General features: G+C 34.6%; 1 protein-coding gene across 9 annotated transcripts in view; it reads right to left on the reverse strand.

The window, feature by feature from the left end:
• RGS7 (regulator of G protein signaling 7) overlaps positions 1-17678 on the reverse strand; it is a 603142-nt gene that overhangs the window by 9817 nt on the left and 575647 nt on the right. For 6 of the 9 annotated variants that reach the window (XM_033412378.2, XM_012538138.3, XM_033412377.2 and 3 more), the window contains 3 exons: positions 13026-13212; positions 10105-10194; positions 7683-7763 (listed from right to left, as the gene is read on the reverse strand). In XM_033412378.2, coding sequence (XP_033268269.1) covers positions 7689-7763; positions 10105-10194; positions 13026-13212 — 352 coding nt within the window. In that variant the 3' untranslated portion in view covers positions 7683-7688. The remainder of the gene's footprint in view (positions 1-7682; positions 7764-10104; positions 10195-13025; positions 13213-17678) is intronic. The other 3 variants (XM_033412379.2, XM_004283486.3, XM_033412375.2) reach the window with 1 other exon arrangement.

Here is a 17678-nt window from a genome sequence, read left to right on the forward strand (position 1 = left end):
CATTTCATATACTGTCAAATAAAATAGAAGTGATAATGTAAAATAATTTATTAACTATTATATAACTTTCAATTCCTAATTGAGACAGTCTGAAGTTTATTTTTCTACTATCAACTCTTCCAGTAAACTTAGCTCAAAAATACTGTAGCCTATATGTAAATACACTGGTGCTAAAAGTTGTACTCTTCCTCCTTTGCTTCCTCTATCTCATTAACCAAGTTCTTGGCATTATCATCAAATATGAATTAATATAGTAGCTACTGATCCTATCATGTCCTCTTATCTTTAGGTTCTCTTAACTTGCCTTCCACCTTCATCTTCTGCATATGTAAAATGGCCCATTGTTTGGATCCAGATTATGAGCTATCTTTTTGATTACCTTATTCTGTACTATATTCCTCTAACTGGAAATCTCCATGGCAGTCTTGCCTGGAACACAATTTGTCAAGTCCTTAGACCCTCTTTCTGGTTCTACCTTTGTTCTCTCCCTCCTTTAGGGCTGCTTACCCCAACTATTTAATAAGCAGATCTCTTGCTTAAGCTTAACTCTTCTTCCTGCCTACTCTGTGTTGCTTTAAGGAAAACTTTCATGATGTACGTGAAGTAAGCTAATGGGAAGCTGGTAGGAAACTAGTTCTGTTCGTTGAACAGTTCACTTTCATGAGAAGAATGAACCGACTAAGGTATACATGTTAGTGACTATTATTTCTTCTTATTATTAACTATTATTATTATTTATATTTGTCATTACTACTATTATTAGCTTATTATTATTACCTACTAGCTTCCTATTTTTATTATTTATGTATTCTTAACTAGGAAGAAGGTGCCTGACCCACAATAGGTGCTCAATAAGTATTTTTTTTGTTGTTGGATAAAAGAATCCAATAATCCTTGGACACATGGGTACTACTGGGTTATAAAATTGTTAAATAGAGCCCCCAGGGTGGTCTCCAATTATGCAGGTAGCTGGGGCCTCATGATCACTGGCTTCAACCCAAGTCCTTAGGTATATGAGAGCAGTGCTTTGGGAAATACTATTGAAACTTCTGCCTCTGGCATATATAGCAGCGAAAGGGGAAGTTTACCACTGGGGGTTGTCTACTCAGCAGCCTCAAAACATTCCTTAGGAGCCTCCAGAGTTGTACTGGATGCTCTTTGGCCAAAAACCACTATACAATTTATAGTTTATAGAACTTGAGTGGCAACTTAAGAACTAATGATGCCACTAGGGGAAAATAAAGATATATTGGCCAAACTAAACAGCCTACATAGTTTGATACATTTCACACCAATCAATTTACATCATGCTGCAGGGAACCTAAAACTGCTTTCTCGGGCAAGTTATCACTATAAAGCAGTTTCAATAAAAGAAGATGGATAGCCATATATGTCAACTACAAAATGATAAATGAGATGAGTTTCAGGTCCACTAGAGAAGAAAGAGGAGAATGTAGTTCATTCTTGACCAGACTCACTTTATGTGTTTAATATCTATGGTAGGGAAACCCAATGCCAAGTTTATAAATTATATTTACTTAGGGTGCTCTAGGAGTTTTCTAACATAGTTTTCTATATGAATATACCTATAACCTCAAGCAATAACTATAGCACTCAATCAGAAAAGAATATGCACGAAGTTCTCCTTAGGGTAAATCCACAGGTGCACAAATATAAAATCAAAACCTTCCCTCTCACAGTTTCTAAACTGCTTTTATATCATGATGGATGTTTATGTGAAGCAGATGATCTGCTTCATTATGAGGGATGTTTATGTGAATCGAGGATCTCATTAACTCCATGGAGGTCTAACTATAGTGTAACTTCATTAGTATAAATACAATCTAGAGAATGCCCTTTCTGACTTCATTGTGATAGAAATTGGTATCAAGGGAAGTGAAAGTAAGAACAGGATGTCTTTTTTTGCGGTATGCGGGCCTCTCACTGTTGTGGACTCTCGCGCTGGGGAGCACAGGCTCCGGACGCGCAGGCTCAGCGGCCATGGCTCACGGGCCCAGCCGCTCCGCAGCATGTGGGATCTTCCCCGACCGGGGCACGAACCCGCGTCCCCTGCATCGGCAGGCGGACTCTCAACCACTGCGCCACCAGGGAAGCCCAGGATGCCTTTTTAACCACAAAGGAGTAGCACATAACCTGTGTATGGGAGCAAGATTTGCCACCCCAAAATGTCTCTTTGGCATGTGGATTATTTCAAACTGAAAATAACCAAGGCCCAAAACACTCAGGAAGAAATTTTGACCTTCCCCCTGACTGCCTAAAGAATGTAGATAGAGAACCTGTTCCAGGAAGGGAGTAATCACCATAGATAACTATAATATGAACTAGGCAAGGAGATAGGGAGAAACCTAGGAAAGTCTGTTAAAATTCCTCTTTGTGTCCCATTGTTTCTGCATGTCCTACCAAACATTTGCTTTCCCCTCTCCATGTCAGCTGCCTTCTTCACATTTGAGGTCCCAAACCACTACCCCCAACATCCTCTTTTGTCTTTAGCTGAAGATATTTAAGTTAAAAGTTTCAGACGTTTTGATGAGTTAGTTTTCCTGGGTCTCTCCCATGTATACATAGTATTAAACTTTTGATTTTTCTCTTATTAATCTGTCTCATGTCAATTTAATTCTTAGACCAGCCAGAAGAACCTAGAAGGGTAGAAGAAAGTTTCTTCTTCCCTGACACCTGTCATATAGTCAAAACTCAATATATGTTGAATGAATGAATAATCTAGGAACTAGTAACATAATATATGAAAACAATGATAAAAATGTAGCATATGAGTGGAACATAGATCACCAGGTCAATCAATTTTCTATATTGGTATTATTCATGGTGAGCAAACCCAGTGACAAGTTTATAAATTTTATTTTTAGGGGCTCTAGGATCCTTTTCCAACAGCTTATCTACACTAATGTGCTCATACAGCAAAGTCTAGAGCACTCAACCAGGAATGCCATGTTTCAATCTTAAGGAGAACCAATGTCCAGCTCAACTGCACAGTTGAGGGGTCTGCATGAGTAGATTTGACACGGCATTGCACTCTTGCAGTATTGCTCCATAGCTGGTGTGAGGCTGTATTTCCAAAACTTGGAATCTGTATTATTCATAGGGTTATACTGGGTGGAGAGGGCAGTCTCAGTGTACAATCACAGTGATTGTTAGGGTATGCAGAGGAAGTTTCATGCTAGATTTCACATTTAATAAAACCAAGTTAAAAATCATTTGACCAGGGACTAGAAATAATCCATAGTGTTTTTGACAGCGTCTTGAAAAAAAGTGTAAGGCTCCCAGAAAACACTATAATTCTTCAGAGATTGAGGACCAATTGATAAGGAAGCCCGTTATTAATGTGTAACACAAGTGGTTTTGGAAATCAAGAATATGAACTCTGATTTCTGTCTTCTGTGATAAGTTATTTTTCCCTCTAGTGTATCTCTTGCATTAGGGCAAAAGTAAAGATAAGAGAGAAAAAAATAAATAGACATCTCTTCTTTCATAATTTTGCATTCCATTTAACCAAGCAACTCAATTTTTTATGAGTATGAGAAAAAAAATCAATATTTAACTTGAAGAATGTTTACCACACTTTGAGCTGCAATGACAATGAATAAAGAAATAAATAAATAAGTAACAACATAAATGTCCACCAACAGAGGAATGGAAAAATGCATTATAGGTATATCTATTCAGAAGAATTTCATGCAGTCAATAAATATAATCATGTAGAAGAATATGAAATGACCTGGAAGATATTTCTGATGCAATTTAAGTAAATAAAGCATGTTTCAAAAGCATAATTAAAGTATTTCTTAAATTTATTTTATTTATTTATTTATCTATCTATTTATTTATTTATTTATTTTGCACAAGTACTGATTAGAGCTATTTCTGGCTAGAGAAATTGTAGATGAAGAAATTAAGGTTCAGCAGTTTAACTGATTTCTAAAAATTCATACAGCAAGAGAAGTGTAAGACTGGGTTTCAAACCTAACATTAACATGTCAGGCTTCCAGGTCTGGGCTTTTTTTTAAACCACATTTTGCTGCTTGTATAAAATCTGCATAAGGTGTATTAACTAGGAACTCCATGATGGGCTTAGAAAAATAGTTTACCTAGATTTAAACAAAAAGAACATTCTAAAAGAACTAAGCATATTGTATCTTTCTCACTTTTAACACTCCAAACAAGTTATAGGATTTATATTTACATTTGTTCTTATCAATACGTATACTAATGATTTATAGAGTTAAATACAGATTTGATTGCAAAAAATCAACTGATTTCAGTGCCAACTCAGTCCTTTTGTTGAAATTCTCTCACACAGTTTCCAAAACTTCTGGTAATTTCAGTCCTGAGAGGGTACCTTACAAGCCCAATGCACTAGCATCAGTACACTGGAGGAGAGGGGGTGGGAGAGCAAAGTGGTCATTATATCTTGTATGTTGATTCTTTTAAGGCTCTGCAGTAAATTGTCTTCATTGAGATAGGGTAAAATTTTTCTCCAAAAGAGGTTAGATTAGGTGAGTTTCTGGAAGTTCAACATTAACATTCTTTAATTCTCATTTCTACTTCTGTAGCCCAAAGGCAAATTAAGGAGAAGAGGTAATAAGTAATACAGTTGGCATTTGGCACTTGATTTATGAATTTTGATTGAAGGTGTAGATGATCAATCCTCCTACTTTGTTTCTCCCCTTATTTCCTATCTGTTCTCCCTTAAGGTTTATATGGCAGACAGATACTTTGATAATTTAATGGTTGGAAAGAAAACAACCGTTACATGAACTTTGTCAAAAGAGAATGAAATCAACTTAATAAGAATAACATTTAAAGGCATGAGAGGACACAGCAACCCTTGAAAGACCTGAAGAAAATTCTCTGATGGCAAGGAAAATAATAAAAAAGTAAATGATAAGAAATGAGATTTCTTGGACAACAAGCCAAGGTGAAGGTATTACACAAATGTGAGTTATTTTTATCCCTCCAGTGTTGGGTATAATGAGAAGAAAAGGAGTAGTCTATAAAGTAATGAATTTAAAGTCAGAAAACATTGCTTCTAGGCCTGGCCCTAACACTCAACAATTGATTAATATTGGTGAAATGACTTCACCCCATTAGTCCTCAGTTTGCTTATCTGTGAAATGATGGTAACACCTACCTGACCACCTCCCACGATAGTTGTATTTGTAAAGAACAACAACAAAAATACAAACAAAAAGTAATGAGTGTCCTTGGAACACTGTAAAATGCTATGCAGCTGTTAGCTGTTTACTATAATTATTCTCTAAAGTGCCTGCAAGAATTTATTAACCTCAGTAACCAATGGGATTTCCAATGGTATTAGGAAGAGCTGTCAAGCAAAACGTTTTTGACTCTTGTGTGAAACAAAACAGTGATGCCATTTTTATAAGCCAGGTTATAAAAATAACTGTGCTGAAATGTAAATAAATTTCTACAAATAAACACTAACGGAAATGGACTCAGATTCCAGAGGAGGAGAAACCTAGGATTTATCAAGTGGATTTATCTGTCTTCTACCTAGGATTTATCAAGTGGATTTATCAAGTGGATTTATCTGTCTTCTACCGTTGGAAGAGCAAGGTGATCAGTGTAGAAAGAAAGAATTTGGGAACAAAATAAATTTGGGGTTAGTGCTAGCTCCTTAACTAACTGTATGATTCTGGGAAAATTAAGTAACTCCTCTGACCTTTCAGTGTTCTCACCTGTAAAATGGGTAAAATAATGAGTATTATATTACCTAACTTGTAGGTTCAGATTAAATTAAATTAGATAATATAAAGTGCCTAGTACAGAGCCTGGCACATGGCAGGCACTCAGTGAATGTGAGTTATTATCATTATCTCACTTTTCCTAGTTCCTTTTAAAGTCTACACACTTATTTACCTGTAATTCCCCAAGTCCATTTCTTTCTTGGATACTCTATGTTGTAGCCTCCCCGTATTTACCAGAGCAACCTGCACATAGAACCCTTTTAAAATGTTTATTTAAACTGTGTCTTTCCTCCATTATGTCTATCTGATAATAAAATCACTCATTCTTTATCTTGTGTTAAAATCATTTTATTGATCCTATAAAGGTATTCCATAAAATGTATTATGTTAAGTACTTAGGATGGCTAACACAACTTCTGACCCTAAAAGTAATCATATTATGGAGGAACACTGAACCAAGGGGAAATAAAAAAATAAATGAAAATAGAAAGTTAAAGGGAACTTTAAATAGAAATTAACCGTCATAAGACAATGATATACAGTTAATATTTAAAATTTTTGTATATAAATAATTTTCAGGATGGAAATTTATTTCTCATAACTAATTAAATAAATGTTATCATTCATAATCTACTGAGGAAATCAGAGAGTCTTTCTAATTTTCTTACTCCATTTCTTTAGAGTACTACCAAAACAAAATATTCAATAAAAACATTACTTTTTATTTTCCTGGATGGAAAAGGATTAACCCTAAACAATTGTGTCTGAAGGTTATCTGAAATTTATCAGTATGTTGTGTGTATATATGTGTTATGGTATGAATGTTACTCAACTTCTCTTTCTTCAGTAATCCCAGCCTTTTTCCCCCCTTCTTCTTAAAAGGATGGTTGCCTTTCTTGGCCTAATGAAATCCTATTTATCCAGTTAAATGTAACTTCTTCTGGGAATTCTCACATTACCCATGGACCTTCCCTATCCACCCTAATACAAGTTGAAATAGTTTATCTTTCTCCTGCACAACATAACATTTTATCTATATCATTATGTACCTTAGCAATTGAGGTCTTTTTCCTAAGACATAGCAATGTCTGCAGTATAGTTGGCACTTGGCATAAATATTTTGGTTGAAGGTGTAGATGATTAATTCTCTCTTTCCTTATTTCCTACTGATCCTTTCTTAAAGTTTGCAATGAGTTACAATGTGGTACTACTTTAAGAATTGGGGAAGTTGGTGAGATTTGGGGATGGTGTTGGAGGAAAGACAACCATTTTGCTTCCCCTTTCCATATTCCTTAATTTGCATTATATGTTTTTAATTATATTACAGAAATTTCCAATCCAATCTCAAGAACAATATTCTGTCAGCGTTATGTTAGAAAAGAATGAATTTGAAACAATTCTTAAACAATACACAGAACACTGTGCAACATCCTGTGGCGACTTCCTCCAGCAAAATCTTGAGGCATTTCTTTAGCATTGTCTTTATCTTCCCATGGTGACTTATGAGGAATGCTTAAGAAAATTTTATATTAAAGGTCAGAGACTCCAAAAGATCCAGCCAAAATTTTGGGAAGTTTATAGTGTGATTAATTCCTGGAGTCCTTCATTTTCCAGCCCTTTAATTTGTGCAATCACATTGAGTGTTCAAAGTATACACTGCTTTTTAAAATCTTTCAAATACTCTGGGCACAGCCACAACTAGGAATTCATAAAAAGAACTGATTAACATTCCCCACCGAAAGGATCCTTGAAGGAAACTAAAAACAAAAAACATATTTTTGCTGAATCCAATTTGCTTACATTTCAACACACATAACTCCACTTAACTGGCCATCACAGCAAAAGCCACAACACACACCCACAGCAGCAGCAGCATGGAGCTGACCACACAACTCAACAGACAATGCAGACAAACTTGAGTATAAACCAAGATTTTTCTACCTCTTTTCATAACAGGTTAGTGCTGGCCCTCAGTGTTGGTGTACAGTTTTTATGGCATGGGAAAATAGGGATGTTTCTGCCCTATAAAAATAAATGTGTTGAAGGCTTTAGTTTGAGCTTACACAATGTTAGAAAGTTCCAAAGGCACTGGCACAATATCAAAAAAAGAAAAAAAAAAGAATCCCACAAACAAATATATCACTTATGCACATGGAAAGATGCTAAGAAAACACTGGTAGGGAAACTACTGGTTTCCTGGATGATTTATGCAATAGTTTTCAATACCTTCCTGAAAAATAAAGAATAAGAAAGGCATACTAGTGGGTCTTTGGTGGGGCATATATTGTTGCCGACCCCCATTCATACTGAGTCTGGCTTTAAACTGTTCAATAAGTCATTTTCTCCCTGCAAAAGTAGAAAGCACAGAACCCTCATTGTTCTTAACCTTTTAAGCCTTAGGAAGAGCTAAGGGAAAGAGTATAGAAATGCATGCACTATCTTTAATGAAGAAAGAGATACATAGAATAAAAATTAAAATATAAAGAACAGTTTCTTCATTTTATGTATCATAATACACATTTCTTTCCAAGCCTTAGTTTGATACATATAGATTTTCACGTGTGATATCTTATCTACTCCAGAAAGTGCTGGGACAGAAAGATAAGTAGGAAGCAGGAAATTCTGAATTTGAATAAAGGCAATAAATACCTTTGCTGTTACATCAAAGGATGCAAGGTGGAAGATGGGGCTTGAAACTGGGAATGTTTCCCAATTGGACTTAATGATTTGTAATTCCTTAAAAATTAAAACTTACCACATTCTGTGCAAAGTTTTCAAAAGATGTTCTGCGATCCACTGAGTATTCCGACTTACATGTGTGGGGTTGGGTGGGGCAAAGGAACAAAGAGAGAGAGAGAAGAAAGAAAGAAAGAAAGAAAGAAAGAAAGGAAAGAAAGAAAGAAAGAAAGAAAGGAAGGAAGGAAGGAAGGAAGGAAGGAAGGAAGAAAGAAAAGAACAAAAGAAATAATGAGAAGAAGGAAGGAAGGAAGGAAGAAAGAAAGAAATAAAGAAAGAAAAAGAAAGAAAGAAAAACAGCAGAAAAAGACAGGATGATGAAATGATGCAACACCAAATTCATGTTCTAAATCATAGGGATCAGGAAGACAGGAGAGTTGCCACAGAAGGCCATGTCACAGGACATGGGCTCTGTTTGCATTAGTGCTTTTAATTTTAACACCAAAATTCTTCTTGTGCAAACAAAATAGTGTGATTTCAAGCAAAATCAAATTACACTAAAATGAAGTAGATATGTTAAGGTTTTATGCCAACATTTTCAAAGCCTAAATGTTTGAAAATCTAGTGGCTTAACTTCAGAATTTCCTCATAATTTTCTACTGGTACTAAATTTCTGTTGATAACATCATTAATTCTGTAGAGCATTGCTGTCCAGTAGAACTTTCTGAAAGCATGGAAATTTCATTCTATACTAACTAATATTTCAGAAGTCTTTAGCTGTGGCCATTGAGTATTAGAAATTTGAGTAGAATTTTATGTAACCTTAACTAATTTAAATTTAAACAGCTCCATGTGGCTAGTGGTTGCTGTACTGGACAGTGCAACTACAGAGTATCTATTTCCCATTGCAAAGTCAATGGACTCTGAAAAATACCATTAGCTTAAATGATGATCATGAATTACACAATTATAATTTCATCTCAGAATTTCAAGAAGCTATGGACTATTTTAACATTACAAAATAATGAATGATGTTGATGTTTACATCCAGATTTTCCATTCCCTGTTATACTGGTTATAGAAGGTGTTATTTACAGTGAGACTTTGATTATAAACATTAATTGAACAATGTAGCCTATTGCAGCTCTTCGAAAATGTGCTTGGCTATCCTCTTAGGTATGAAACCTCATCGTAGGGATACTAAGTGACTCAGAATAAATGCCAAATGAAAATATGTGGAAGCAAACATTACTGCATTTTGGCAAGTATCATTGAAAACAATGAGTTATGGAGCATATGGCCCAAAACATACATTCTAGCTTACTGGACAAGGAAAACCCTCTTTAAGTTTTTGATCTGATGACATTGTTCTTTTCTTTTCTTTATTGTAATTTTTTATTTCCTTAAACTGGCATACAGAAGACTAACATGAAACATGAAAACGGTGTCTAAACAACTTTGTAAAGCATGAACATCTGCAGAAACAAACAAACAAAGAAGAAAATAAGCAATCAACAAACAGAAACCCATACAACTTAAATGGCCCTTATAAAATGCAAAGGTTTGGGGGAGGGTCTTGGAGTATATTCACTTACCATTTGTCCAATACTGTGGGCCCAGCAGAGGTAACTACTCCAAATAACTACAACTGAGAACTAGGTCAAAAGAATTCACAAAGAACCAATACCTTTTTCTTTGCCTGTAGAAGCTCTTGATAGGCACTGGATCTTATAAAACGTGGGTATGAATCACTTTTCATCAGTTTGTAAATGTGCTCCTAAAAAGAAATAATGGTTGAGGGGCTTCCTTATTATTTCTCAGGAAAAATCAAGTACTGTGATAAGAATACAACATTTGGTTCAAAAACAAATCTGGAAGCAGCTAAAAATAATAATGATAATGCTGATGAGAATACCTTATATGCTTATAGAACATTTAGACTTTCAAATTTATTATTTTATTCAAGGATCAATGTTTAAACTGGTTTGGGAGCTAAACCACAACCAGTCCTTAAAAAAAAAAATGGAATTTAGTTAGCAGATTGTCATGAAGTAATTTCAAATCAAGTTGTTGATTTACATAGATCATTTAAGAATATAAATAAATCTGCTGTCTCTTAAGATTACTCCAGGCCAAAAGACAATGATGTGAAGTCAAGATTCAATAATCATTCTAGAAGCCTTTGGCATTTATATGTAGTTGGAGGGTGCAGACTTCCCAAATGAATCATTTGTTTGGTGAAAACTGTCATCTACATCCACTTTAGGCCAGAGCACAAGTCCAAAAATAAATTTTGTGATATTTAATTGCTAAACCTCCCAATTTGTGTGCATGTTTTGACTTATTCATAGATAGATTAGGTAAATATTTGGTAATCCTAATCAGTCTGCAATGTTCTGTTTTGATGATGAATATTGGTAGATAAAGAAGAAAAAAATGTATCCATCCAGTTCAGTGTTGGCCCAATCTAGGGAGATTCTGCTTTGGCTTATTGCACTCTAGGGGAGCATAAATGCTCCTTGTTCATTCCAGTCTGTTAGACATGGAGTTTTGAACAACTTGAGAGTATCTGGAATGTCCCAGTCTCTTCTTGTTTGGAGAAAATATATATTTTAAGAAATGACTCAGTTTCCCTGGTCTTAAACACACCAGCGATAATTTGTAGTTACTGTGAATCCACTTAAAGACGTTCTGGATTAAGTCTCAATATCTAGTCTAAGGTTCATCTCCAAAAATATGGTACATTTGGAACTGCATCAGAATTTGTTGTTGGAAAAGTGAGGCAATGTCTTATTTAGAAGTCAATCATTTTGGGATTCAGATGTTATGTTGCTCAAGATCTACCACGTATAAAATGTAAATTTTGACCACTTTATTCATTTCTCTGAGTCTAAATTTTCTAATCTATAAAATAGAGTTATTGTCAGGATTAGAGGAATGACAAATGTTTAGCAAAGTATAAGGGTATGCCTAGTAAGTGCTCAAATATGCTTGAGTATATGCCAGGTACACTTCTAAGTGCTTGCCTATATTAGTTAATTATATCCTCACAAAACCTCAACAAGGTTGGTAACCATTTTTATATCTATTTTAAATATGAAGAAACTGAAGCATGAAGAAGTGAAGTACTTGCAATAGGTCACAGAGCAAAGCTCAGACTAAAACCTAGGCAATTTGGCTCCAGAATCTGCTTTCTTATTACATTGCATCTCTTCTTAAACAGCAGCAGGAAATTCTATTATTATATTTTTGAATATATGGTTTAAAAGCCTACAAAAAGCTAGAATTAAATATCTGAGATTGATTGAAAAAAGAAGCCTACGGTCAGGTAGTAGTGTTTTCTATAGAAAATCATGCCTTTTCCTTTTATTGAAGACCCAATAAGCAAGAATATTCTTCAATGACAAAGATAACAAAGAAATGTTCTTTTTAATATTAAGATTTGGGGAAGGTAATTTCAAATATTTTACACGCTGTTGGCTCCAGAAAAATGCTTGAAAGTTTATCTTGAACCGAAAGAAAGAAAAACCAGCAGAGAAATAAGCAACAGAGCCAGAATTTTCATCCTGCTCTCTCTCATGTGTCTCCATAGAATGTAATTATTTCCACATAGAAGACCATAGCAGAGTCAGGGCGAATGAATGGGTTTTTGGTTGGCTGTTTCAACTTGTGTTAGTTTTCTGCACAGTGGCTCATTTCTTTTTAAACCAAAGCAAAGGATAAATATATTTTCTACCGAGAGTAAAAATAAGAAAGGAAATTTGTGTACCTTATTCTTCATCTTCTATATTTTGTTTTAGTAATGTAGTTATTTAAAAAACAAGATACTTTCTAGAGCTAACATTCTTCTCTAAAAGAGGTTTTAAGAAATTATGAAGCATGCATGTTCTGGTTTAAAAGCCAATTTCAACACATCATTAGGAAATAATATCTTCTCATTTCATGTTTATTTTTCCTATTGAGCACAATATTTTTTTAGAAAAAGTAGAAATTCAAATTGCTTCTAAGGAGGCAATTACACCCAGTTTGAGAAAAAAAGAAAAAACACATAAAAATTTGTCTTAGGATGTTAATAGTAATATCAATTTCCTTTTCTCTTCTTTTTGCAGACTAAAAAAGTAACTTGGAAAAATAATAAATGCCTAAATTTACTATTTAATTTTATCATCAGAGACAAAAGTGGTTTGAATTTTACATAACTTCAAGCTAATTTAGTTTAGTTCTGACTATCCATAATAATAAATTATTTAGGAATGTCAGAATCTTAGAATCTCCTCATTGGAAGACAAGTTAAAGAGTTCAAATACATGTTACTGAGGTGACAAAGTAGAAAATAAAGTAAAAAGTTTTCAAATATTTAAAATATTTCCCTTCAAGAAATTTTCTTGTAAAAACATTCAAATTTACAAAAATTCCCAGGCTTTAAAAACTCATTTTAAAGCATCTCTGTTTTCTTTTAGATCAATTAGTTATTTTACATACAGTTACCTAAATTGAAAATATTAGATATAGCCACCAATTATAATGAAAATAAAACAAAAGTATTCCAACTTTCAACTTCTCAGGAGAACATTTGTGACGCAATGTGAGGCCCATCCATGTACCAACCTGAGCATCTTCGAATGTGTATCGCCCGGGCTCCTTCACATTCTGTGTGGTTTTGTCATAGCTCTTAGAATCCAAGTTAATAGCACTGGGGGCTCCTGGAGCCAGAAATTCTTGCCATATTTCCTGAACTCGAGAGGGGACTTCTCTAATAGGCCTTTTCTTCAAGTCCTCCACTGCTAGCCAGAATCTATGCAAAATGTGACACCAAGCATTTACTCCAATGCCTCATAATCTGAAAATTCTTAAATTATTGACCTATCATTCAATTCACAATGAAGCATAATAATGAACTCATTTTCTCTGAAGGCTTCCAGAAACAGGCCTTTACTGATTTTTTTAATTAGCTGTATTCAAAGATATAACATTTGGGGAAAGGAAATCTTGAAAACTATCTCTTTTAGATGTTCTCTGTTAGAAACAGATCTGCCAGGGTCCTGATTCTGTACAACCTTAAATTTTACTGAAACAAAGGAGCACTGCTAAAGAACCATTTATTAGAAAGGAAGAGGAGTTTGAAGGGCATTAAGGGGAGTGACGCGGGTCATCTGATTGCGGGGGATAAAGTATGCCACATATTCTATCTTTTGGATCTTTTGTCCATTTGAGCAATGAGGGTTAGTATGGAGAGGATTTTCTGCTCTACCAGGTAAGGGAATTACAGTGAAGCTTTACTGGGATTAAAAGAGGCCTGGACACAGATTAGAAAATGCCCTAGCTGGAGAAATCAGGGCAAGTAACTAATTTTAGGCGATTTAATTCAGGGAGTTATGAAATGACAGAAGCAGCAAGCTTTCACATGTAATTGTTCAAAAGGCTTAAATTTGCAGAGACATTATAACAATTCAGAAGTTCTAGAAAAAATAATCCTGACTCACTGCTAAATATAAAAATATATTTGATATGCTTCTGTATAGAATATAGTATATTCTGAAAGGAAAGAACACCAGAACATGTTTTGCTTGATAAAAGCAAATAGCAAAGTCTAATAAGAAGTCACATTCTATTAATGGGTTTCATTTTTAAAAATTTTGCTCTATATTATGTCTTTTTGGTTAGACCTAGAAATGATGACAAAATGAATATGTATATAACACATCATATAGTGTTTTTAAATTTAAAAAAGATACCTGAAAAAGGAAGTACTAGATCTATGTTATCCTCAACAGGGGCCAGATGTGATCATGAAATGGAAAAGATGACAACAGAGGTGAAGGTCACTACAGGCTACAGAGTCTTAAGAAAGGTAGAAGGGGATAAGCAGTACCTTCATAACTATTACGTTTTAACTTGCGGATTAATGAAAGTTCAAAAATAAGTAATAAAGTAGTTGAGCTACAATTAGAATATCAAATATTACTCAACCTAGTAATTTTCCAGTTTCTAGATACCATTTTCCTGTAGATAGATAACAGTAGATAATCCAACATGAACAATGCTTTAAACATAAAACTACCATGGGTTGCTTTCAGAAGTGAAAGGTCAAGACCATTTCCTTTTAAAATACAGGTTCTGACACTGTGCAATCTAATAGGAAGGCTAGGTGCAATCTGAGGGAGCATAAGTGTTATAATTCATGCTCATTCAGGTTCATTTCAGCACTCTTTGAACACACAGATAAAAAGAATGTCTTTGTCCTTGAACTAGCAAAGATACACCATTCAAATGGCCATAATACAAGGAAGCACATGAGAGATTCTCAAGGAATAGCACAAACCAGATAGTCTGGGAATGCAGAGCAGAAAGGAGCCCCTCTGCTGGGGCAAGTACTGGGTTGGAAAAGGGAGTTCTAGGAAGGCTGTACAGATGCAGTGACATCTTAAATAGACTTGAAATTATGGGTGAAATATCAAAGGGTAGAGGAGGTAATACTAAGAGCATCTACACTGACAAGTAAGTGCAGGCAATATTCTAAGTGATTTAGCTATATTAATTCATGCAATCCCTACAACTTTATAGAGTATGTGTTAATATTTCCCCCACTTTAGAGAAAACTGAAGATATGAAGGATAAGTCACTTATTTAAGTTACCCACTGTGAGTGCCACAGCTATGGTTTGCCCCCAGATCTGCAGCAGATGACATGCTCAAAACCACTCTCTTGAATGCCTCCTTAAAAGTATCACTGCCTTTCTTATCCTCAGCATAGTCATTGTAATAATTTAGTAGAATGTAAAGGGCACTGGTTATTTATTATAGCCCCTTATTATATGGTAGCTGGACTATGAGGAATTATCTTAATGTCTTCGAGCCTTGATTTTGTCATCAGTAAAATGGAATGCTAATGCCTATCTCACTGGGTTTCCATTAGATTAAATGAGATAAATTATGTAAAGGGCACTTTTGAAGTGCTTGACATATTTTTAGGCACTCATATAACATTCATATTATTACATTTACTTAGTACTTACTCTGCTTTACCTGAAAAAGGAATGAGCAAAAATACACCAAGCGAGAGCAGAAGTTATATTTGAGGAATAAGTACTTATCAATAAGCAGTTTTTCTGGACTATTGTTTCTGTCTCAATACTAGAAGAAAATGCTCATGTGAGTGTCATACTTCCCTAAATAGCAGATGCTAAATAAGATGCATTGAGACTTAGTTAGGTGTAATTAGCCCTGCTGGCTAACTTGACTGTTTTGTCTCCCTCGGTCTGTGACACCAGATACCTAGGCAGAAGCAGGGGGTTCAGGTTGGGGGAGCAGTGGACAGTAGCTTGGTATTGGATTATAGAAAGCCTAGGACGCCAATGATTGTAATCTGATTCTGAAAGATGCTTAACTTCTTCCAGTCATATTTTGCTTGCCTGTAAAATGGGGCAAGAATATTTACATTTCATTTCTGAAGTTATGATTAGATGAATGATAATCAGAAATAATAAATACAAAATACAGCATGGCATACTTATAAAAGTAGTGAATATGAAGCATATTATGACACATAGAAGGTATTCAAGAATTATATCTATATTTATCAATCCTTAGTATGGAAACATATAACAAGCTTATGGTATATACTCAAGAAATATATATGAAATATATAATATTTCATTTTTAATTTTACTTTGTTTTTATTTCAACATAACATGCAGTAAAAAAAATTAACAGGATTTATTAGCATTTACAATGCTTACAAAGAAAAAGGACTCTAAAAGCAATTTAGTTCAGATTTAAGAAATTGCTCTAATTAAACACTTATAATAAATCTATTTCCAAATGATCAGTTTAGCCCAAAATTTAAGATAGCATTTGGTAGATATTTATGTCTGCTGTCTATGTGCAATATTTTTATATAACCTCTGATTCTTGGGATATCCAGCCCCTGTTTTCCTAACACAGCAGGAAAAGACATATACATGTGGCCATTTAAATTAAAGGAAGAAATGGAGTAAGGGAGATCCTAGACTGCAAAAACATATGCAAGCATTTACCTTTTCCAGAACTAAACGCTTCTTCCATAAAAATATTAAATATCTAAGCCCTATAGAACTAGGGCCGGGACTGCTTCAAATTAACTATTCTGTATTTTTAAAATTTAGGACAGAAAGCCTTTTGGATGATATTTATACATTTTCACACAATGAAATATGTAATCTTTCTTATATGCAATTACTTATCAGGCAATCTAGTGTGGCATAGAATTACTGAGATAAGAAATAGTTAAGGCACGGATTAAGAAAACAGCAGTGATTCAATTTCATTCATGAAACAGAGTTTGCACACGCTATTCCTTTTGCCCCAAACTTCTTCCCTCTTCCTTTTTTGCCTGGTTATCTCCTTATCATCCAAGCCTAGAAGCTGTTTCTCTCAGGATGCCTTTACTGATCTCTACCTCTGGGTTTGCCATTCCTCTGTATTTCTCTGATCTAATACCCATGATTTTGTGTTGTGATCTGTTTTCTTCTCTGTATTCACCACTAGGCTGTACTTTTATTAAGAGCAGGAAGGATTTTTATTTGATTAGGTGATACTGGTGGGGCACTGCTTATTTATTTCTTCATCATGAAACCCATGATGTCAGCATTTTTTCAAAAACTTAGAGAATTAGAGGAAACTCCACCTCCCCATCCACTAAAAGGCTAAAAATAGACTTTATCTCTGCTTTATTTTTATTCATTCTTGTACTCAATAATTGATAATGTGACCTCAGGATAGAAAATATTATTTAGTAGGTCCAATAAAAATCCTTAGCAACTGAAGACCTTGTGAAAGCCCTGTCAAACAAGTGTTCTCATAAACTTGAAAGAGAATAGGAAGCTGCATCCCAACCATCCATGACAGGCATGCACATATAATTAAATTCCTCCAGACTCTGTCTGTGGTCAACTTGCTTAATCCATGGGACATCTGTCAAAATTTTATGTATTTCTGAATGGTTTGGTATTGGTATCTGTTAAATCTCCTGAAAAGAATGTGACATTTCTGGAGCTGCTTAGTTCCAGTGAAAACAAATGAATGCTGATGCCTTTCTGTAAATGAATTTCCCAGGACTGCACAAGTCATGGGAAAGTAAATTAGGGTGTTAAGTTTCAAAAGAATAATGAATGAAAGAGCTTGTAGAAAAACCATTTTATGTAGTGGAAAGTTATCACTCACTTCAGTGATCTTAGAGCCATTAAAATCTATTCCAATGTCTCACATTTAAAATTTCAATTTC

The sequence above is a fragment of the Orcinus orca genome, chromosome 1 (assembly GCF_937001465.1).
Source record: "Orcinus orca chromosome 1, mOrcOrc1.1, whole genome shotgun sequence".
NCBI classification, from domain to species: Eukaryota; Metazoa; Chordata; class Mammalia; order Artiodactyla; family Delphinidae; genus Orcinus; species Orcinus orca.